At 35.1% G+C, this 19434-nt stretch overlaps 4 protein-coding genes across 10 annotated transcripts in view; 3 read left to right on the forward strand and 1 right to left on the reverse strand.

Moving 5' to 3' along the window:
* The window catches only part of LOC132200071 (tyrosine-protein kinase RYK-like), a 62292-nt gene extending 58124 nt beyond the window's left edge, over positions 1–4168 (forward strand). The window contains exons 5-12 of the mRNA XM_059625260.1: positions 465–639; positions 1236–1557; positions 1890–2082; positions 2140–2302; positions 2366–2569; positions 2647–2806; positions 2970–3106; positions 3165–4168. Coding sequence (XP_059481243.1) covers positions 465–639; positions 1236–1557; positions 1890–2082; positions 2140–2302; positions 2366–2569; positions 2647–2806; positions 2970–3106; positions 3165–3276 — 1466 coding nt within the window. The 3' untranslated portion in view covers positions 3277–4168. The remainder of the gene's footprint in view (positions 1–464; positions 640–1235; positions 1558–1889; positions 2083–2139; positions 2303–2365; positions 2570–2646; positions 2807–2969; positions 3107–3164) is intronic.
* A 2437-nt stretch (positions 4169–6605) lies between these two features.
* LOC132202112 (uncharacterized) lies at positions 6606–11463 on the forward strand. Of its 4 annotated transcripts, none has more exons than XM_059628853.1 (22): positions 6606–6857; positions 6922–7076; positions 7127–7156; positions 7221–7254; positions 7326–7390; positions 7445–7547; positions 7598–7845; positions 7899–7976; positions 8032–8065; positions 8919–8986; positions 9054–9192; positions 9499–9734; positions 9798–9879; positions 10055–10110; positions 10226–10261; positions 10323–10437; positions 10492–10613; positions 10694–10762; positions 10825–10861; positions 10915–10989; positions 11046–11148; positions 11206–11463. In XM_059628853.1, the coding sequence occupies exons 1-10, from the start codon at positions 6710–6712 to the stop codon at positions 8960–8962; spliced, it is 939 nt and encodes a 312-aa protein (XP_059484836.1). In that variant the 5' UTR covers positions 6606–6709; the 3' UTR covers positions 8963–8986; positions 9054–9192; positions 9499–9734; positions 9798–9879; positions 10055–10110; positions 10226–10261; positions 10323–10437; positions 10492–10613; positions 10694–10762; positions 10825–10861; positions 10915–10989; positions 11046–11148; positions 11206–11463. The 4 variants fall into 4 exon arrangements, with proteins under 4 accessions (XP_059484836.1, XP_059484835.1, XP_059484837.1 ...); XM_059628852.1 differs by having other exon boundaries at positions 9054–9156; XM_059628854.1 differs by having other exon boundaries at positions 7598–7842; positions 9054–9156.
* A 2-nt stretch (positions 11464–11465) lies between these two features.
* Positions 11466–13850, reverse strand: LOC132202111 (bromodomain-containing protein 4-like). 2 transcript variants are annotated; one of them, XM_059628851.1, is made up of 4 exons: positions 13662–13850; positions 12942–13198; positions 12415–12877; positions 11466–12017 (listed from the first exon to the last, which is right to left on the reverse strand). In XM_059628851.1, the coding sequence occupies exons 2-4, from the start codon at positions 13158–13160 to the stop codon at positions 11626–11628; spliced, it is 1074 nt and encodes a 357-aa protein (XP_059484834.1). In that variant the 5' UTR covers positions 13161–13198; positions 13662–13850; the 3' UTR covers positions 11466–11625. The 2 variants fall into 2 exon arrangements, with proteins under 2 accessions (XP_059484834.1, XP_059484833.1); XM_059628850.1 differs by having other exon boundaries at positions 13688–13847.
* Positions 13851–13902: 52 nt separating this feature from the next.
* Positions 13903–19375, forward strand: LOC132202109 (uncharacterized). 3 transcript variants are annotated; one of them, XM_059628844.1, is made up of 8 exons: positions 13903–14002; positions 15455–15593; positions 16324–16527; positions 16610–16783; positions 16836–17246; positions 17297–17633; positions 18149–18633; positions 18693–19361. In XM_059628844.1, the coding sequence occupies exons 2-8, from the start codon at positions 15555–15557 to the stop codon at positions 18855–18857; spliced, it is 1815 nt and encodes a 604-aa protein (XP_059484827.1). In that variant the 5' UTR covers positions 13903–14002; positions 15455–15554; the 3' UTR covers positions 18858–19361. The 3 variants fall into 3 exon arrangements, with proteins under 3 accessions (XP_059484827.1, XP_059484828.1, XP_059484829.1); XM_059628845.1 differs by having other exon boundaries at positions 13907–14002; positions 16324–16522; positions 16608–16783; positions 18693–19375; XM_059628846.1 differs by having other exon boundaries at positions 13908–14002; positions 16327–16527; positions 18693–19370.
* The last annotated feature ends 59 nt before the right edge of the window (positions 19376–19434 follow it).

Genomic DNA, 19434 nt, shown 5'->3' on the forward strand with positions numbered 1-19434 from the left:
TGTCCTGTTACTAAAGCTCTGCCCGTATTTGGAATGAGTTCGCATTTACCAAAATCCGTTGTCAGGACTACCAGTTGCACGTCGTTGTCATGCCCGAAAGTTGAAACCCTCGCCGGCTGAAGTATTAATAAGCGAAAGCCAAAAGTTGCCTGTTCGGGGGAGACACCGTTGCAGCGAAGGGGATGAGCCGGTTGGGGGATGAGACCCTCTAGCTTGCAGGTGTGTGTGTGTGTGTGTGTGCTGGGGACAGGTAAAGGAAAGACCAAAGACCCGGCGTCATCAAAGAAACCTCTCCCCTTTCCGTACAATCAAACCCTCGCTCTGCTTGTTGCAAAAATCAACTGGTACAATAATAAACAGAGGAAAAGAATAAAAAATAATACTGGAGTTGTTGTGCGAATTTTTCTCCTTGAGGCTGATTGCGTATTAGAAAAATGAAATGTTTACTTTTTCTGTTGTTTCAGCGGAGATGCAGGCAGCCATGCGGAATGATTCGGTGCACCTGGCCACAGGGTCTTTAAACGGAGGAACCTTCTACGTAGCCGTGGGCAGTGCGTGCGCAATGATCGCCCTCATCGTGGCCTCAGCCTCGCTGCTCTACGTTCGAAGCAAGAAATCCAGGGCACAAGAGTCACTCCAGTGAGTATAGGCAAAATCACTTAAATTTTTAAGTCTATTGTTATATTCTTATAAAAATAAAATAGTAATACAAATTTGATTTTCAACTTTCAATTTTTCACAATAGCAGTTTGTATGTAATTTTAAATACATAATCAATACAAATATAAAATTAAAATTGGAATATTTAATATATTAAAATGTAAAATATTTTTCAAGAAATTTGTTTTAAAACAAAATTTTTAAAGTGATTTATTTTTCAATCATTGTTTTTATTTATTGCAAATAAAATTATAACTTGGAAATTGGCTATAGTGCTCATTATATTATAACAGTATAGCAACATCAATTTTAAAAATAAAAAATAATTAAAAACAAAAATCAACTTGTATTTGACATCCATTGACATCAATATTTAAAAAAAAGAATTGAAGAAATAATCTTATTAGTTGTATTGTCAGGTTCGTCAAATTTGATGCAGTTTTATCTTTTTTTTTATATAGAGATAAAAATATTTAAAGTGTAGCAAAAATAGGTATGGGTGTTTTTTTTTTGTAGATTAAAATTAATATTAATTAATATTAAAGAATAATAACAAATTTTTATTACATTTCCAGTACAAGCTACACAACAGCAGCCGCTTACGGCAGCAATCCAAACGTGTTCATCAGGCTGGACAGCGCCAACAACCGCACAGGACCTGGCAGCGTGGCCAGTGGCGGCAGTTACGCTACCATTGCCAGCTTTCAAAAAATCCCCCTCAGCGCACCCGTACCGTACTACTCGACTCCAGTGCTGGGGGCCAAGCAGCCCACGCCGATCCACGCGGTGTACGCCGCCCCCAGCAGCCCCGCCTCCAGTGCTCACATTTATTGTCGACCCCACTGCGGCTCTCGGACTTCTTACTACGCTTCCTCGCAGATCTCAATGAGCTCGAAGGTAGATTGCAAATCATTATATTTCATAATTATTCTTCTTTATAAATTTAATTTTAATCAATATTTCTGTACATTCCTCCTACTTTTTATAACTTATATAACCATTTGATTAAATATATAGCTTTTTTTAACTGCATTAATAACAAAAAAGATGACACAAATGCACAAATTCAGTTGGTGTAATTTTTTAAGTTACGCCCTTTGATATATTTAAAAAAAAAAAATCTTAAAAATTATTATTATGTGGCATGTATGTATGCAACCGTATTAGTTTGAAATATAAATAACTTTTAAGTATTCCATAAAATAACTATTTTTTTGTGTAATTTGAAGGCCGACTCATTCCGAGATCCTCGTGCTTCTGACCCTGCTGACCGTCTCCGTTTGCTGGCTGTGCCTGGCTGCAGGGTGAACACCAAGGCCATGCTACAGGAAGGCACCTTTGGGCGCGTGTACAAGGGGACTTACCGAAGTGAGGAGCGACCTGGGGTCAAGGAGGATGAAGTGATGATCAAAACTGTTACTGGTAAATTTTCAACAAATCTTTGTTTTAAACTCATGCGCTAATTTTGGCTTATTTCAGACGTAGCCTCTCCGTTTCAAGTGGCCCTTTTGTTAGCCGAGGGCTCCATGTTTTATGGACTTCAGCACCAAAATCTTCTTCCCATCTTAGCCGTAGGTCTGCCCAAGCCCCGTGGACATCCTATGCTAGTCTATCCGCTAATGGGCCATGGAAATCTCAAAAGGTCAATCTTAAACTTCATCAAATTAGAATTTATATTTTAACATTAAAATTTATATGTAATCAGGTTTTTGCAAAACTGCCGTCTAAGGGGCAGCAACGGTGATTTGCCGAGCAAAGAAGAGACACCACTATCCACTGATGATGAAGAAGGTCAAAGTTCCTTGACGACCCAAGACCTGGTGCACATGGCCCTGCAGGTGGTGCTCGCCCTCATGTACCTTCACGGCCACAAACTTTCGCACAGAGACGTAGCCACTAGAAATTGCGTGTAAGTGTAAAAATTAGAAAAAATTTTATTTAGTTTTATTTCTATGATTATATATCAAATTTATTTTTAATTTTTAGTGTTGATGAAAGACTGAGGGTGAAGGTGACTGACAGCGCACTGGCGAGGGACCTCTTCCCAGACGATTACCACTGCCTTGGCGACAACGAGAACAGGCCTATTAGGTGGATGGCGGTCGAGTCGCTGTTGCACAGAAAGTTTTCCTCTGCGTCTGATGTGGTGAGCCCCTTATGAATGTTGAATTATGCAACCTGTTGGACTTGCAAGTTCACCTGGTTGCATAGCAATCCCTATTTTTATAACAAAAACGCACCAAATAATATTTTCAGCAACGAGTTTTTATCATTTTCTAATAAAAAAAATATTTAATTTATATTTCTAGTGGGCATTTGGAGTACTTTTGTGGGAACTCGCAACATTGGCCCAGCAACCTTATGCTGAAATCGACCCCTACGAAATGGCAGAGTATCTCAGAGATGGATACAGATTGGTTCAGCCGGTGAATTGCCCAGACGAGCTGTAAGATCTCAATAATTGTTTTTCCAACTCACAAAATTGTAATACTTTGTCCATTCAGATTTTCCGTGATGGCGTGCTGCTGGTTGTCGTCCCCAGAAGAGAGACCCACATTCCCTCAGTTACTCCCCTGCTTGCAAGCCTTCTACACAGCTTTAGGCAGATATGTGTAGCACCATTAATTTAAGCCATCAAATGTGATTCTTAATTTTTAAGGCTAAAAAATTAAAACAAGAATTTAGAAGATTGTGGAACTTCAAGAAAGAGGAAACTTCTTTAGGTTTAATACTTTTTTCAATTTTTTTCAATATAAATCAGCATTTTTTCTGATGATTGACAGCAAGTTTTTTCCCATTGGCTTTCTGTATTTTAAAATATTACTTTTACATAAAAACGTCATAATTTCTGTAACATTCAAAATAATTATCATTGAAGCTTTATAATTTCTCTTTTGAAATGTTCTCATTTGGATCGTAATTGAAAGAGACACCAGGAAAAGTTCAAAGGATTGCAAATAATAGTAATGCTCCGAGCTCTCATTGATAAAAGGTCAAGGAATGCTCTTGTTGTAATTGAGAGATACAGGGTGAACGAAGTTTTATAAATGTTTAGTGTATTCAAATATAACCTTCAAAATTAGATGTTTATGAATGTTACGGGAAAATGTATGAATGTTTTGGCCTCCTACTTAAATATTTTGTAGAAATGGGCGTCAGCAAATAAGGTACAGAATATTCTCAATTATTGTTACTCTGTTGAAAAAGAAGAAAATAATTCATTCTTTCACTATCCATATTCAACTGCAGATTTTTATGTGTTTGAAGCTATTATAAAAAAAAAATCATAAGAAAATTGTCAGTTTCTGGCGTTTCTGAATGTGATGTGCTCTCTGGTGTTAAAAATGAAACTAAATATATTATGATTTTAGTTTTTGTTTATTTTCAATTTATTGGAAATTTCCTTGTGCACTCATGAAAAATGTGAATTAAGAATTTATAAAAAAAAAATAAAGGAGGAATGCAATATGAAAATTTATTGTATTAAATATGCAGAAAAATTATTTTCTTCCTTACGGCCCTAACAGTATAAGAAAGTCAGTGTTTGACCAAGGACTTCAGCTAATTAAATTTTTTATTTACAATTAAACTTCCTCATGGAGCCTTTTCTATCATAAAAATTCATCAAGAACAAAACACCTATTTGTAATTTATTTTTCTTATCAAATAGTTTTAGAACCATTCATCGTGATTTTTTGACCTGTTATATAAGTATGGTGGTCTTTTTATGACATAATATTTGATTTATCGTTGTTATTCTATCACACGTCATAGCGGCGTTGGCCAAAAGCGTTCGTATATGGTAACATATTTCCGCTGGCATAAATATTTTTCAGAATATTTTAGAGAAAAAAAAGGAAGATGGAACATTACTGTATCTCTTTCCACTCTATTCTTTTACAAAATTTGGTCAAAACATGAACACAGCCAGCCTCGCGGAGTTAAATTATTTGGGAAAAAATGAAGATTCAACTCTCCCTGCTCACTAACATAATGATTTACGTCACTCTTGATCAGGTATTAATTTTTTTTTAATATTCCAATGTTTTCCCTCAAAAAGAATAGTTTTTTCTTAAACACGAAAAAATGAATCTTCATGACACTTAAAATTTTTATTTTATCCATATTATCCAATCTAATTAATTAATTTGAAATTTGGAGCACATGCGTTTGTATTTTATGTATTATGTAACAAATTCCCAAATCGTTAAATCTTAAAATGTGGATTTTTATATTTTATAAATTCACTATTCAAGTCCAGCGATCACAGTCGCGAAACAGCAAGATAAAGGCCACATATAATCAAGTACAGCGGGACAAAAATCATGTTGTGCGTCTGTGACAAATCAAATTGTCCAGCATTAATTAAGCACAGCACCTGTGGCAGCTTCAACTAACAAAGAATCAAGCAGCACTTTGACGTCCAAATTAAAAACCGAAACAGTTCCTGATATCGGTTCGAATCCACCAGAGGTGTTTGAAGGGAGCATAGACAATACTTCTGATCAAAGTCGAAATGGTTCCACTGCTGCGAACAGTTTATTATGTTGTTTTAACTTTTGTAGATTAATATTATATATTGGTATTTTATAATATCCGATAATAATTTTAAAAAAACTATTCTAATGAAGATACAAAAATATCTTCATCAAAACACGCAGAAGAAAATACAACGCCTTCAGCTACTGAAACAACAAAATCAAAGTCTAATTGCTTCTAGCTAGTTAGTAAGTAATTTTAAGACCGGTTTTTTAAATCACACTTTCATTTAAAATGTAAATAAAATCAAAGAATAGTGCCTATTTCCAATTTGCCGTACGATTCAAACTATCAATACCGCAATGTTGACTAACAATGCGCGTAAAATGTAATGAGTTGAAATAAAAAACGAAGCGGAGCAATAAGGTAGCTCAATAGCGCAAGCAAAACGTGCATAATGGGAGCGCAAAACATGGGAGAGCGCGTCATGTCTGAAAACAGTTTGAAAATATAACAACGCCATAGCGCAGCTGGCTATACATCCGTAACAGTATTGTCTGCATGATAATATTTTTTTTCAAAATATTGCGAAATCGGAATAGACAACGGATGTTCAGATTTTCAGAACACTACATGCAGTCTGCTGCATCTCACTCTGTATCTAGGTTTATTAAAGTTAGGTCAAAAGTTGAGCAAACAGCTATAGTCGCAAAGAGCTGCATTTGTAAAAAAGAATGAAGGCTCAACTTTTCCTCTTCACTTTCGCATTGATTTTTTTCACTCTTTATCAGGTATGACAAGTTTTGTTAAATATTTCTTCCTCTCTATCAGAATAAATAATTGTCTCTTCAAATGAAAACAAAATATAAAAATTGACACTATGTAAAAAAGTTTCCACATAATTATGTTCAATCTACTTCTTTGAAAATGAAGCAGATAATGCGTAAAATAAGATTAATTTATAGATGTATTGAAAGATTATAGATTTTACATGATTCAAATTTAGAATCAACAAAATGTTTTGAAAAAATTAAAATTGTGCACGTGAAAGAGATAATTCCTAATTAAATTTCTGGTTTCGCCTTCTAACTTATTTGCTATTTTTTTTTCATTTTGTTACTTTTTTTTTTAAATTTATCCATATCACAATAATAACAAAATCGCTTTAAAAAATTGCAGTGTAATGGCAAAATAGCTGAAAATATTACCAAAGAAGTAAAAATCAACTTGCCAATTATACAAAATTGTTCAAGTTCTCTTTACGTAATTAAAGGTCAGGTCAATAAATAAGGAAAGCAGGGCATGGAGCAAAACTGATAATTATAATGCAGGTAGAACCACTGATATCACAAAAAATGATAAACGACAACACAATTTATAAAAATTTTAAATAAAAATAAATACTTAATTTACAGTGCAAGTCCGGCAGTCAAAATCAAGGAAGGGGAAGAAAAATAGAACATATATTATCAAGTGCTGTGGGAAAAAGTCATGTTACGCGTCCTTGCCAAATCATACAGGCCTCCATAAAAGCAGAGCACCTGCGGCAGCTTTGACTAAAAAAGTCTCAATGAGCACAATTTTATCTAAATCGATCACATTTGGTAATAAAACCATCCCTGTGATCACAACGAATCCACCAGTGATGTTTGAAGAGAGCACAGATGATACGACTGAGCAAAGCCAAGAAACTGCTACCACTTCAAACGGTTTATTGGGTTGTTTAAACTTTTTTAAATTATTATTTTATATTAACGTTTCAAAAATATAATTCATTTTAAGAATTTTCTAGTGAAGCTACAGAAGAACCATCATCAAATAAAGAAAAAATTATAACTACAAATATTGAAGTCACAAAATCCATTGATATATTTTCTACTCTTTCACCTACCATAGCACCCACAACTTCAACAGTTATGCCTACCACAACTACAACAGTACTTTAAAATAATAAATTCAAATCAAATTTACCTTCCAAATTTTATAGAGACCACCATTGTGCAACTGTCAAACCTGCGTAAAAACCGTTTTACTTTAATTCATGCTCTTGAAGTTATTTGTTAACCAATTTGCCATTACAGAAAATTGTCTCTGATGATGCAATTAGTATTAAAGGTTTGTTTTAACTTTAAAGCTTTAAAAGAACCTATTTGAGCTAATTTTTAATACAACTTATAAATTTATAGATCCAGAAAAATATGGAGCATGGACACGTGTAGACAATGCCACTTATTTATTTGGAGGCTATCCAGTGGGTTTATTTTAAAAAGTAAAATTATCAATAATTTAATCAAAAATTTAATAGATGACATGGTCAAATGCCTGGCAAAAATGTTGCAGCTTAGGCATGTGGCTTATCAGCTTTGAGTCATTTTTAAAGATAAAACGCGTTGGGGAAGTAATTAAAAGTGAAGGAAATTCTTTATCATAAAATAGGCTTATTTTGTGAAAACTTCAGATTGGCCTCACAACACTCAATTCTGGACCAGCGGTACTTCCAAGGGATGCACCAACGGTACATTTGTGTGGTGCTCTAGCAACGATCCACAGTTTGAAACCGGAAGTTGGCACCCAAACGAGCCAAACGAGAAAAATGGTAGCATTGATGTGTGCGTCAGCGCTAGTTTAGCAAATGGTGCTTTCCTGTTGAGCGACAACCCGTGCTCCTACAGATACGCTTTTGCGTGTGAAGCAAACTCCATCGTTGTATTCAGATTCAAAATTTTAAATGCAATTCTAATTTGACGGAAACACATCAGAAATTCATGGAAAACCCTGTAGACCAGCTACAAAACGGATGCCCACCGAAACAGGACTGTGGAAATAATATGCTTGGAGTATTATGTATTATCAAAGCTACTTAATATCATTTTTATTATATCAAATATACAGCTACCTACATATAATGCAGATGGACTTATCCAAGGCGAGATATTTAAATTGAAATCATATTATACACGTATAAAATTTTCTTACGTGTAAGAAAATTTTAAACTGGATGCAAAGAAAAAATGACAAAAATAAAGGGAGAACTGACCCCAAAAGGCAACCTGCGGTCTGCTGGTTCTTTAAAACCCCTAGGGTTTTGTCATGTCCGTACTAAACTAAGAGGGAGGAATTTATAGAAAAATAAGTTGTGAATTTATAATGAAAAAAAATTCTGGGTCTGCAGAAATTAATTAAGCAACTGACAATGAGTCAGACAATAGTTTCATACTGTGATTTTGCCAGAAATTTCCAGGGCAATGAACCCAAATATTTTTCTGGCAAATCCACAAAAATCTGCCACAATACTGGTAATGACAGCTGCTTTGGCCAGTCCAAGTCTAATCAGCTAAAACCTGAGTTCCGCGGTCCTCTCCTAGAAGTACGCGAAAAATCTTTGGGTTTATTGACTTGGAATTTTTGGGCAAAATCACAGTTTGAAGCTATAATGACTGACTCTGTTGCTTAATTAATTTCTGCTATTTTTGATTCTCATTTATAATTCCAAATTTCTCATTTTTATTTTTTTTTATAATTCCTCCTATCCCTCTCATTGTCAGTTTTAATATGAAACACAACAAAAACTAAGGTTTTTTTAAAGTAGCAGTAGACCGCACTTTTGGGGTCAGTTGTCCTTTTATTTTTTTCATTTTTCTTTGTCCAACGAGAAACCGGTTATAAATTTTCATGAAACCCACCTCTAGTTTCACCTTTAAATTTAATATCATTTAAGTATTTTTTCTGTGTTTTCTTCAAAAAAATTTAAACTGATTTTTCTTATTTAAATTTATCAGAGCCCGGCCCAATCAGAGGGACTTTTCAAATTAGCTGTGGATAGTTCTACTATTTCTCACGAATGCAAGTATATCTTCAAGCTGCATTATGTGATGGGATTTTATAACTATAATAATTTTATTATTTTTACAAAGAAATCGTGGGCTGATGCAAGAAACTACTGTTGCAGCATTGGAATGGACTTGGCGAGTGTACATCTGATTGAAAAGAGGGAGTGCATTGCAAACATATTTAATAGTAAATATTTTCAAATTCAAGAAAACTCACTTTGAGGTGATTAAGAAAAAAATGTAATTTCATGCTAAATGATTTTAATTTATCCGCATAAGTCGTAACTTGCATTCAATTATTTATCTTTATTAGTTTATTCCAAGATATATTGATATTTACCTATGATATGGTCCTAAAACAACTACACTAGGCCATCAAGCCAGAATAAATACTGCACTTATTGCAGACTGGAGCGACAAGATAAATTGAAATTTGATATAAATGTTTTAAATATTAGAAGAGTATTTTCTATTGGGTGGAAAATAATAGGATGATTAGGGATAATTAATATTTTGAATGAAAATATAGAGCTCCCTCTTCGATTGAATGCAACATCATATTGGAGTTCTGGCAGAGCAACAAAGATTCCAGGAAAGCACTTCTGGTGCTCAACAGAATCATACTTTTATCAGCGAGAAACGGTGTGGGCTGAAAACTATCCGAAAAACGAGCACACCTGCGTGGTCATTTCATTCAACAAAACATCAAACAATACAGATCTAAAGACAGCTTTTTGCGAAGAGGAAAAACATTTTCTCTGCGCTGTGCGTGATAAACCGTTTTATAAACATAAAAATGAAATATGTAATCACAACTCTAACAAACAGGCATTTACCTTTCATCAACCAAAGGGAAACAAGGCACAGAGGATGTTTTGGGATTGCAAGAGAACTTATGACATCGGTCCATGTAAAGAAATAAATTACTTTTGAAATAGTAACTTTAATTTTTGATGGGAGAACAAAACAGAGACGCGTTCAAGTCAATGTAGGGCGTATTCGCATCCTAAGTTTAGCACCATTCAATAATACCATTAGCTAACTTTGCATGTAAATATCCTGTTAATTTTTGCATCTACCCACAGTGGAGGAGGACAATCTTTTAGCTTTTTCCATGACGCCACCAAGACTCAATCTAATGGTACATTAACTTATTTTTAAATTCTAAACATTGAATGAAAAATGATACAAAAAAATCATATTAATGATTAATCTTGTTGATTATATGATTGACTGTTAAATATTAATTTAAATAGTGCTTTGCCAGATGCATGGGCCAATATCATCGCAAAGTAAATTGATCGTTGGAACCTAATTTTAAGAAGCAGTTTGATAATAAATTTTTATCGGCAGATATTAGATACAAGTGCTAATGAAAACAGCATTTTGAGAGGCTTGGAGGATTTACAGATGAGCCCCACGGAAGTTCAGACAATTTACGCAGTTTTAGAAAAGTGCGATTTAGCTAGTAAATAATTTTGTTTCAGTACAAGAAAGTTCAATAAAAATGATAAATCTACAGCGGCAAAAATGAATTACAGTCGGTGTGAGTTTACCTACATGATTGCAAAGTGTGCACTCATTAGCAGCTATCAGACCCTGCTAAAAACTATAACTCTACTGACTGGTAACTATAATGATGTAGTAAGTAATTAACCTGTTTAAATTACTCCCCCTTTTACTTTAAAATGAAAAATAAATTCAAAATAAATTGCTCATTTCAGCTGCCAACAACTTTGCCGTGTGAGCCAAACTATCAATACTGCAATGTTGATTATCAATGCGGGCAAAATGTAAGAAATGAAAATATAAAACTGAATAAATTGGCAAACAAGATAATTTGGCTTGTTTAAAGGCTGCACTCATAGGTCAATTGAAAACAACAGGGAAAAGTACCAACAACATAATTATAATTTACCAAATAAAATTTAAACCAAAATTTCAGCCGACGTTGGAAAATCAGTGTCTGCCCAATGGAGCTAGTTATTTTGTAGCAAAGGGTAACAACAGTCACAACTTTGTGAGTGAAAATGCTTACCGCCACTGTTTTTATATGGTAATAAATTTTTTTTTCAGTCTTACGGCGACGCATACTTGTACTGCTGCTCAATCGGAATGAAACTAATAGAAATTGAGAATATAAAAGAGTTAGATGATTTAATGCAATTTGATGCAACATGTAAAAGATAATTTGTTACTATTTCTTTCCCCCACTTTACTTCATCAATGATTATAGTGAGACCCCTTAACATGACAGCAGTTGGGCCCTTAAATGAAGATGAAATTGGAGACCCAGCAAAGTGGTGCTCATCGGGTGCACCAATTCCTCTAGCTCTTTTTCCACAGGGAAAAGTTCCCAAAGACCCATGTTTCAAAACATCCAATTGCTTATTTTTGAAACTGATGTCAGACAACATGACTCCAGACAACACCTTGTTGTATCAAAATTGCGAATCTACCTTGGTCACATTATTTGTGTGTGAATAAAATGCTTGATCACAGTGATGCCCCGAAAAGTTTATTATATAAAATATCAACGATTAGGAAATTCAAGTTAATTTTGGAAGCATCGTCATAATTTGCATATACTTAAAAAGAAAAAAAAAGGCAAAATATATTCATTCCTACCTTCGGTAATGAGAAAAACCGTCATTGTTTAAAGTCTGTGATCTGGAAGAGGTCCAATCTGATTTGAGGCAGCATTATTTTGAGCGGTGTTCATGAAAATCAAGTTGTTGATGTAGTGAGCAATAAAGTTCTGGTGTTGGTGCGGAGGGATGTTGACAAGGTATGACTGCAGGACGAGAGATTGTTCGTCCAGCACCGGTTGCCGCACACTCATTTGGAAGTCTAAGGCAGTTTGAGCGACCTGCTGCTGGAAGGCAACGGCTGCTTGCTGCTGTTGCTGCATAATGGTCGAATAGTGGGGCAAAAATTGCTGTGACGGACTGGGCAAGAGAGGACGAGCAAAGGGTCCTGGAGACACAAACCTCGGAGGCTGCTGGTAGAGCGGTGGTGGTGGAGTAGAAAATTGATGTTGTGGAGGCGCTGAAATTAAAATGGAATTAATTACATATTTCAAAGTGATTTCATAGAAATAGTCATGTAATATAGATAATCATACGATTTGTAAAAATTTAATGGAAAATCAAACAATTGCTTATTTTTGTGCAATTAAAATTTTTCAGTCAATCATATTTTTGAAAAATTTAATTCCATTAAATATTCAGTTCATGCGTGCATTATTTTCTTGACAATTATTTTCAAGAAAGTTATTTGTAAATAAATAGGGAATAAAATATATCCAATAAAAAGGAAAATTTAAAGCAACTTCTGATACGCATAAAAAAGTTTTCCCTGTTATCCTGTTTTTGCTTTTTAATGAAATTTTGTTTCAAAAAAGAAAAAACTTTATAAATAGAGAAAAGAACAATAAGTATATTACGATTTCTATTCTGGCTTGGATGGGGTATGCGAGGAATCGGCTGCATAACTTTTGGAGGTCGGCCCCTCCTGGCCTTCTTGACTACAGCCCTTTCCTCCACAACCTCCGATGGACACTCACTCGCCTCGTCTGTGTCCGAATTACGACCGTCTCCAATAGTTCCCTTGTCAGTGCTGCTGAGAGGACTGGCTAGGGCGGACGAAGCGGAAGTTGTTGGCGAAAGATCCTCAGCCTTGCGTTTCCGAGGAGGTGCCGGAGTCAAGGACATCTTCTGAGACTTGGCAGGACTCGGCGTAACCAAAACTAGCTCGGTCGAATTGGTGGACGACTGACTGTCTCGATTGTTAGCCAACCGGCATTTGAAAGTCAACTGGCTCTGTTTGAAGACACTCATGAAGGTGTCCCAAGTCTTCAGCAAAGTGCTGCATGAGTAGCAAATGTGCGTGGGCAATCCAACTATGAACTAAGAATTTTTATATAAAATGATGGATTTAAAACGTGACGATTTAATTTTTTAATAATCATACCTCAATGGCCAAATACATTTTGGCAATGTCCCTGATCTTATTGTTGTCCTTCAGGAGCAAATCAATGCCCACGGCATCCTGCGCACACAGTCTGCAGGTCCCTATTTCACGCTGGTTTTCTATATCTTTGCCCTCGGCAGACTTGTTTCCATCGTTTCCGTTCAGCTGATTCTCCTCGGAATGATTCCCATTCAAAAAGGACAAAGATGAGGACTGCATTTTTCAACATCGACTGCAAGGGGCCAGATATTATGGGGCTGTGAAATAAATTACGGCTGGATTAGAAATTTTTCGAAAATGACGATTGCAATAATTGCAATTAGTAAGAACACCAGAAGCATTCCAGCTATAGGAGCTTAATTTTTTTCTTGACCAAAAAAGACAAAATAAAAAGATCTTTTCATGACCAATATGCAAAAAAATTACATACATACATTGAATAGGATTAAAAATACCTAATGTAAATTTCATAGAAGTTTTATATTATTGCGGTGAAAGCAACTAATAAAAATATGAAAATTATTAAGATATACAATCGCTATCTTTAATTTGGATGATCTGCAAGAAATAAAACGATAATTTAAAATTTCAAACAAAACAATAACATCATGGAAGCAAATAAATCAGCGAGAAAAATGTGCCGATTGATCATGTCGTTGGATAAAATTCCAACAAAACTTGCTTGTATCTCACCAAAGAATATGAATTTAAATTATTTACCTGCAAAATGCAATGGTAAACCTCACCTTTTAACTGAATGTTCCGTTTGAAATAACGAAACGAATTTTAATGTGCAAAATGTTCGACCATGAAAATGGCGATCACTCTTTCAAACAAATCAGACGAGAACAGACCCAGACACCCAGACAGACGGCATCACACGTCACGAGTCACGAGTCACGAGCACCTCCTTTCTTGTGCCTCCTGGCCCGGCCGTTCGGCCGTTGCATGATTAACTTTCTTTTTTGAGACTATTCGTGTAGTTCATGAGGAGAGAAGAAAGATTTTGTGGCGAAAACGTGTCTCAATTGGTTTTGCTGCGACATTCTTGCAACGGAATGGTAAAGAAACAAAGCAGGGTAGGCTGAAACCTTCGAACTTTGAACATTCCAGACCCAGACTCTCGAAATTCCATCAATTCCATGATGTGCTGTGTTTGCGTTTGTTTTCCGACAGTAATTATTATATGACCTGTGTTGTTTTCTTCCACCTTCTTTTCTGATATTATTTCATGCTTTTTTTATTTCACGAGTGCATCAAACAAAAAAATGCAAAACTCAATAAATGCAAATGTAACTAAATAAAATATAATGCAACAAATATTTTCACTTGACACGCATAAGTTTAGTGTAATTTGTAATTAATTTCTTTTGATTAAATGATGCAAAAAGTTTGCATAAAAGTTTTCTAACTTGAAGGAAAACATCTAGGATTTTTATTCAAGATAAAACAATTTGCATACCGAACGCATCACCATACAGTCATAATTAATTTGATTTATTCTTTTCTTTGTATTTTTGATGGGAGTGTTATTTACGGCGCAGTTGCCCTGCCATCGAACATAATAAACGTATGTTTACGGTATCTTCACCATTAATTTTTATTACTTTAAGTATGAAGTTTTCATCATATCAATTGAACTAATTAAATTGAATGCTAAATAAATATTTTTGATGAATTTTTATTTATGGTGTTTTTTGGCATTTGCTAACAAAATTAATTAGTTTTTGGTGATGTTTTATTTTTAATAATTTTGTATAATATTCATTGAAATAAATAAATAAGTTTGGCTCCAGTAGGTTCATTAAAATTTTAAACAATCGATGGTATTGAACGCTACTTATTATGTGGCCAGTATGTTTTTTTTTTATAGATTTGATAATTAAAACTAAATCTACAATTGATACTTCTATGATGGAAAATTCAGGAAAATGTGACATTTTGCTAGTTTGCACAATGTTGAAGAATCATGGCTTGCTACAGTTGCTAGGCAATTTATTGAAACACTTTTGTCAATTTTTGCTTAATAAACTATTTAATCATTTTTCTGACTCCGCCTCTCTCCTCGCTCCCCATCTCCACCAACCTAACATCTCGATTTCTTCTCAATTTCTCATCAATCTCACCGACTCGACAAGTTGACAGTCGACTTGCATATTATTAGCAATAATCAATAATCGTGTTCATTTCTGATAATTCAGGGTTTTTGTTTTTGTCGGTTTGTTGATAGAAGTTAAATGTTCATTTTTATGAGACCTAAATATTATTAACTTATTACTTATAAGTTATATTATTACAACTAATTTCCATTACCACGCGGCCGATTTGTATGGTGGCAAAATTTAGATTCTGTTAAGCAGAAAAATGCAATCAGTTTTGGCTCAACAAGTTGTCGCCTATCCCATTCGTCACGTTGTAGATTCTTTGCATTTTGTATCATGTCTGGACTGGATTTCAAAATTTTCCGCAACCCAGTGCCCAGTGTACTACTGACCTTTCGCATTTTATTGCAGGCGGCAAACAAGGGACCAATTCACGTGCTCTGCATTCATACACACGACGCACTATTTCAAACGTAGAAGCCAAAGCCGTGCACTCAGCACTGAGCACATCATGCCGCGTAAGAAACGTCAAGAAGTAATGATGAACCAGGTAAGAACATTTTATCGGTGAATTAAACAGAGATCATAATAAGATTTTATGTACAACACGATCTTGAATCTTATTTGATATTTAAAAATAGGACTGTTCAGCCAAATTTGAATTATTACTTATCAAAAATATATTGCATACCTAGCAGATAACTTTTGTGGCAATATATGTATCAAGAATGTTGTCATCATCACTCTAGATAGATTTCGCGTCGCATGCTACTCTATCAATTTTAGCTCTTCTCTTAATTTTGGTGTATATTATTCTCCTGTCCTTTATCATTTATTCCCTGAATCAAAGGATTTCAATAGGGCGTAATTTGTATGTCTGCTACATCCATGTGCTACTCTAAAAAATTGTGAAATTTTGTGTGTTTCTTTTAAAGTTTTATCATTATAACCTCAGTTTTCTTTTGTTCAAGATTGTTGTTTCGATTATTGTTAGATAATGCATTTGAATATTTTGCGAATAAGCCTGTGTGGATTTAGTGATGCTCGAAATGTCAAACTTTTAATTTAAATTGTTAAAAAAAAAATGAAATGTGTCGCACTCATCATTTTCCAACAAGTTTGAGCATGCCACGTTTTATAGTTATACTTATGCACACATGAAATTCATGTAAATCTAAATCATATCATCACACAACATACAACATTCTCCTTTTTATAATTTGCAACAAATTTCAAAGTATCACATAGTTCAGTCTCATCATTTTATTTTATGAATTTAGCAGATGGGAGCCGAGGAACAAGAGGCAGCTAATTGCCTCCTTCAGCTTGCCCAGAAAAGTGCATCAACTTATCCTGCTTATTCTGGGACGTTGACGGAAGGCCCTAAGAAGAGAGGCCGGAAACCAAAGTTGAAGAGGAGTACGCCTCAGTTGATGAAGAAAACGCAGAAGGTCTACAAGAATTACAAAAAGCTATACAATAAGGTAAAAAATTTTATTGCTCAATATACATATATGTGGTTGCCATTGCTGTGGAGATTTCAATGCTCGAAATTCTTAATTGCAGATGCCAGACACACTGCATTCGGTTGACAGTGCAATACAAAAGTTGGACTGGGAAAAACCTTTTCCAGGATTTGACCCCAATTATAGCAGTTTTTCAACAAACACTTGCCTTGAGGCGCCTCCTTCGCCAGAATGGACACTTGAAAAGAAGATAAGCAAACTTCGTATAAAGAAGGTATAAATTTTTAAAAAAAAACTATTATTAAATTGGATTGAATGTGAACCAGAGTTCCGAGAGTGCCTGTTGGTCGTCTCATGTGGTCAGCAAGGAAGACCCTGTAGAAAGCCCTTCCGGGGGCACTGCTTGTTGCCTTGACCTATCTTTTGAGAACACCTACACACCAGCCAATTCTAGCTTGGACAGCCTTCCTGACAACTGTCTACCTTTCAAGAAGAGAAAATTTGACTGGGCTGGAACAAAAATTGTAAAACAAGAATCAGAACCTAGTTCTAAAACTGACGCACCCAGAGACCATTGGGAGCCTTCAATTCCAGAGTTTTTGTTGGAGCAAACTGACTCCGATCTAGCAGTAGAGGATCAGACTGATGGTTCCCCTAGAAAAATGAATATTTTAGAACAGGCGTGCTTTGAAGCTGGTATTGAGAAATGTGATGATTCTGCATCGGATGACATCGAGGTTTGCTCAACTCTATTAAAATATAAATATTAAATTACTGAATAATCTAGGTGCTGTCATATGTGAACAACAGGAAAGAGGTTCAACCCTTACCAACAGAAAAGTTGGTTTTTGAAACCCAGGAGGTCAGCGTACTCTCTACCAAGCCAGTTTTGCAGCAATCACTCCTTATTCCACCTGCTCTGAACATTGCTACTGCAGTTTCTGTGACTGCACCCTACACACAGACTGTTGGCCCAGCGCCAAATGAACTTCAAAACCAATGGCCATGCGGCCAGGTGCCTATACCCTCGTTCAACACGTACCAGCAACCACTGAATTTGTGTAACAGACAAGGACTGACTGTTGTCAGTGCAGATGTTACAATTTGCAAAAATGCTGCTGCAGGTGGAGAAAATCATAACAATACGTTGATTATTATGACGATAAAAGTTATAAAATGCTCTTATTTATCTCATAATCATAACGCATAACGTTATGCGTAAAGTACTTTACTATGGACCTCACAGTTTTTGGTAAAGTATGTTATATTCCAATACCTGAAGTTCCTTGACAGGTGATACATTCATGTATCAAATTGTCGATCATGCTTCAGTGAAAAATTAAAATGAATCTTCGTATAAGTGTATTTATGTATGGCAAAAAATTGGATATTCTACATCCTTCATGATGAAATGAAAATAGGCTTATCCTCATTGAATAAATTTCATGTTTTGATTCAAAGTGTTGTATTTTTCTTTAGTATATTTTATAATCGTTTCTTTAATACGTTTTTCAGGTTGTTTTAAATTATCTCTAGTTTTAACGCCCTAATAAAAATTTCAATGAGGACAACCCTGTTGTCATTTTATCACAAGGAGGTTGTTTCCACCAAATTTATGCTAATTTAACCCCTTTTGCAGCTCTTCCTCCGCCAGTGAGCTATCCTCAGTTAACCTCGCGAGTGTACTTTCGTATCCTGTCGGACAGTTGGCGCATATTGCCCAAACTAAGTGTTTACGAAATGGAGCCATTCAAGTTTGAAGGGCCATTTTCCAGTACCAGCAGAGTTGGCACTTTTGTGCTTTTCCACAGGCAACGCTCCGAGACGAAGTCGTTGCACTTTCTCAACAAATTTCCTCAGTACTGTGAAATTAAATTTGAGTTCCTCCACACTCACATTAGTCCGACGAGTGTAATAAGTGAGGTGGATAGGATCGCTTTGCCAGGACACATGGTCTTTCAGCCTACAACTGATGACCTCTTTGCTAGCAAGGAGAGTTTCGAGATGCTCAAAGGCTACTTTCCTGGAAGTACGATGTTCTGCGTGCAGGAAAACCAGAAGCTGGTTGTGAACAAGGTTGCTGTTTCTGAGGTCAATGAACACAGTGGAGCTGTCCACATTAAGGTTGGCTATAATTAATTTAGATTTTCGTAAATCTTCAATTTGTAAATGAATAATTTTAGGTATATGCCTTCTCAAGTGTGCTCTTGGATAAAGCTTTCCAACCAATGGAGAAGGTATATGATCCATGGTTCAGCAAGTCGACTGACACGGTCGAGGTTTTCAGGCTAACTATGCCAGCCTGGATGTTCTTCAGCAGGGAAGTGATCAGGTTGCACAGTGTTTAACTGTGCAATTCTCCATAACTTTAACCTTCCTTTCCATTCTTTTGCATAAGTCTATCCTTTCATTTTCCCCCCAATAAAATATTCATCCTAAAAATAAATCAATTCATGCACAATTTTTGGTTTGCAATTGGCTGTGTTTACATGGTCTTAAAAAATTTGGAAATAAATTATTTTCTAATATTTTTACGTATGTAGAATATTGCTTCTTCAGTAGATGTGCAAAAAACTTCACATTTCATGTTACACTATATACTCCATAGTCTGTGCTTTGTTTCATAATTTAAACCCATAATTACGCACTTTACTTTTCACACTAATCGTCATTTTTTTTCTCACAATGATATCAAACAGCTTTAATTGAAATTTGTAAATTAATTTCTTGGACGATAGAAATGGAAATAAATTTCATTTGTGCACCAATAACAAATTATGCAATCTCTTATAGTTCAATTCGATCTTACAATTAGGATGATAATATAATGAATTAATGTGTTTATCAAATTAAAATTGCTTTCATACAATATCATTATTTATTCATCAGATACCTCACTTTCAAGTCGTGACACATAGTTTTCTA

This window comes from Neocloeon triangulifer, unplaced genomic scaffold, assembly GCF_031216515.1.
Source record: "Neocloeon triangulifer isolate White Clay Creek 2 clone unplaced genomic scaffold, ASM3121651v1 ptg000014l, whole genome shotgun sequence".
Classification (NCBI taxonomy): Eukaryota; Metazoa; Arthropoda; class Insecta; order Ephemeroptera; family Baetidae; genus Neocloeon; species Neocloeon triangulifer.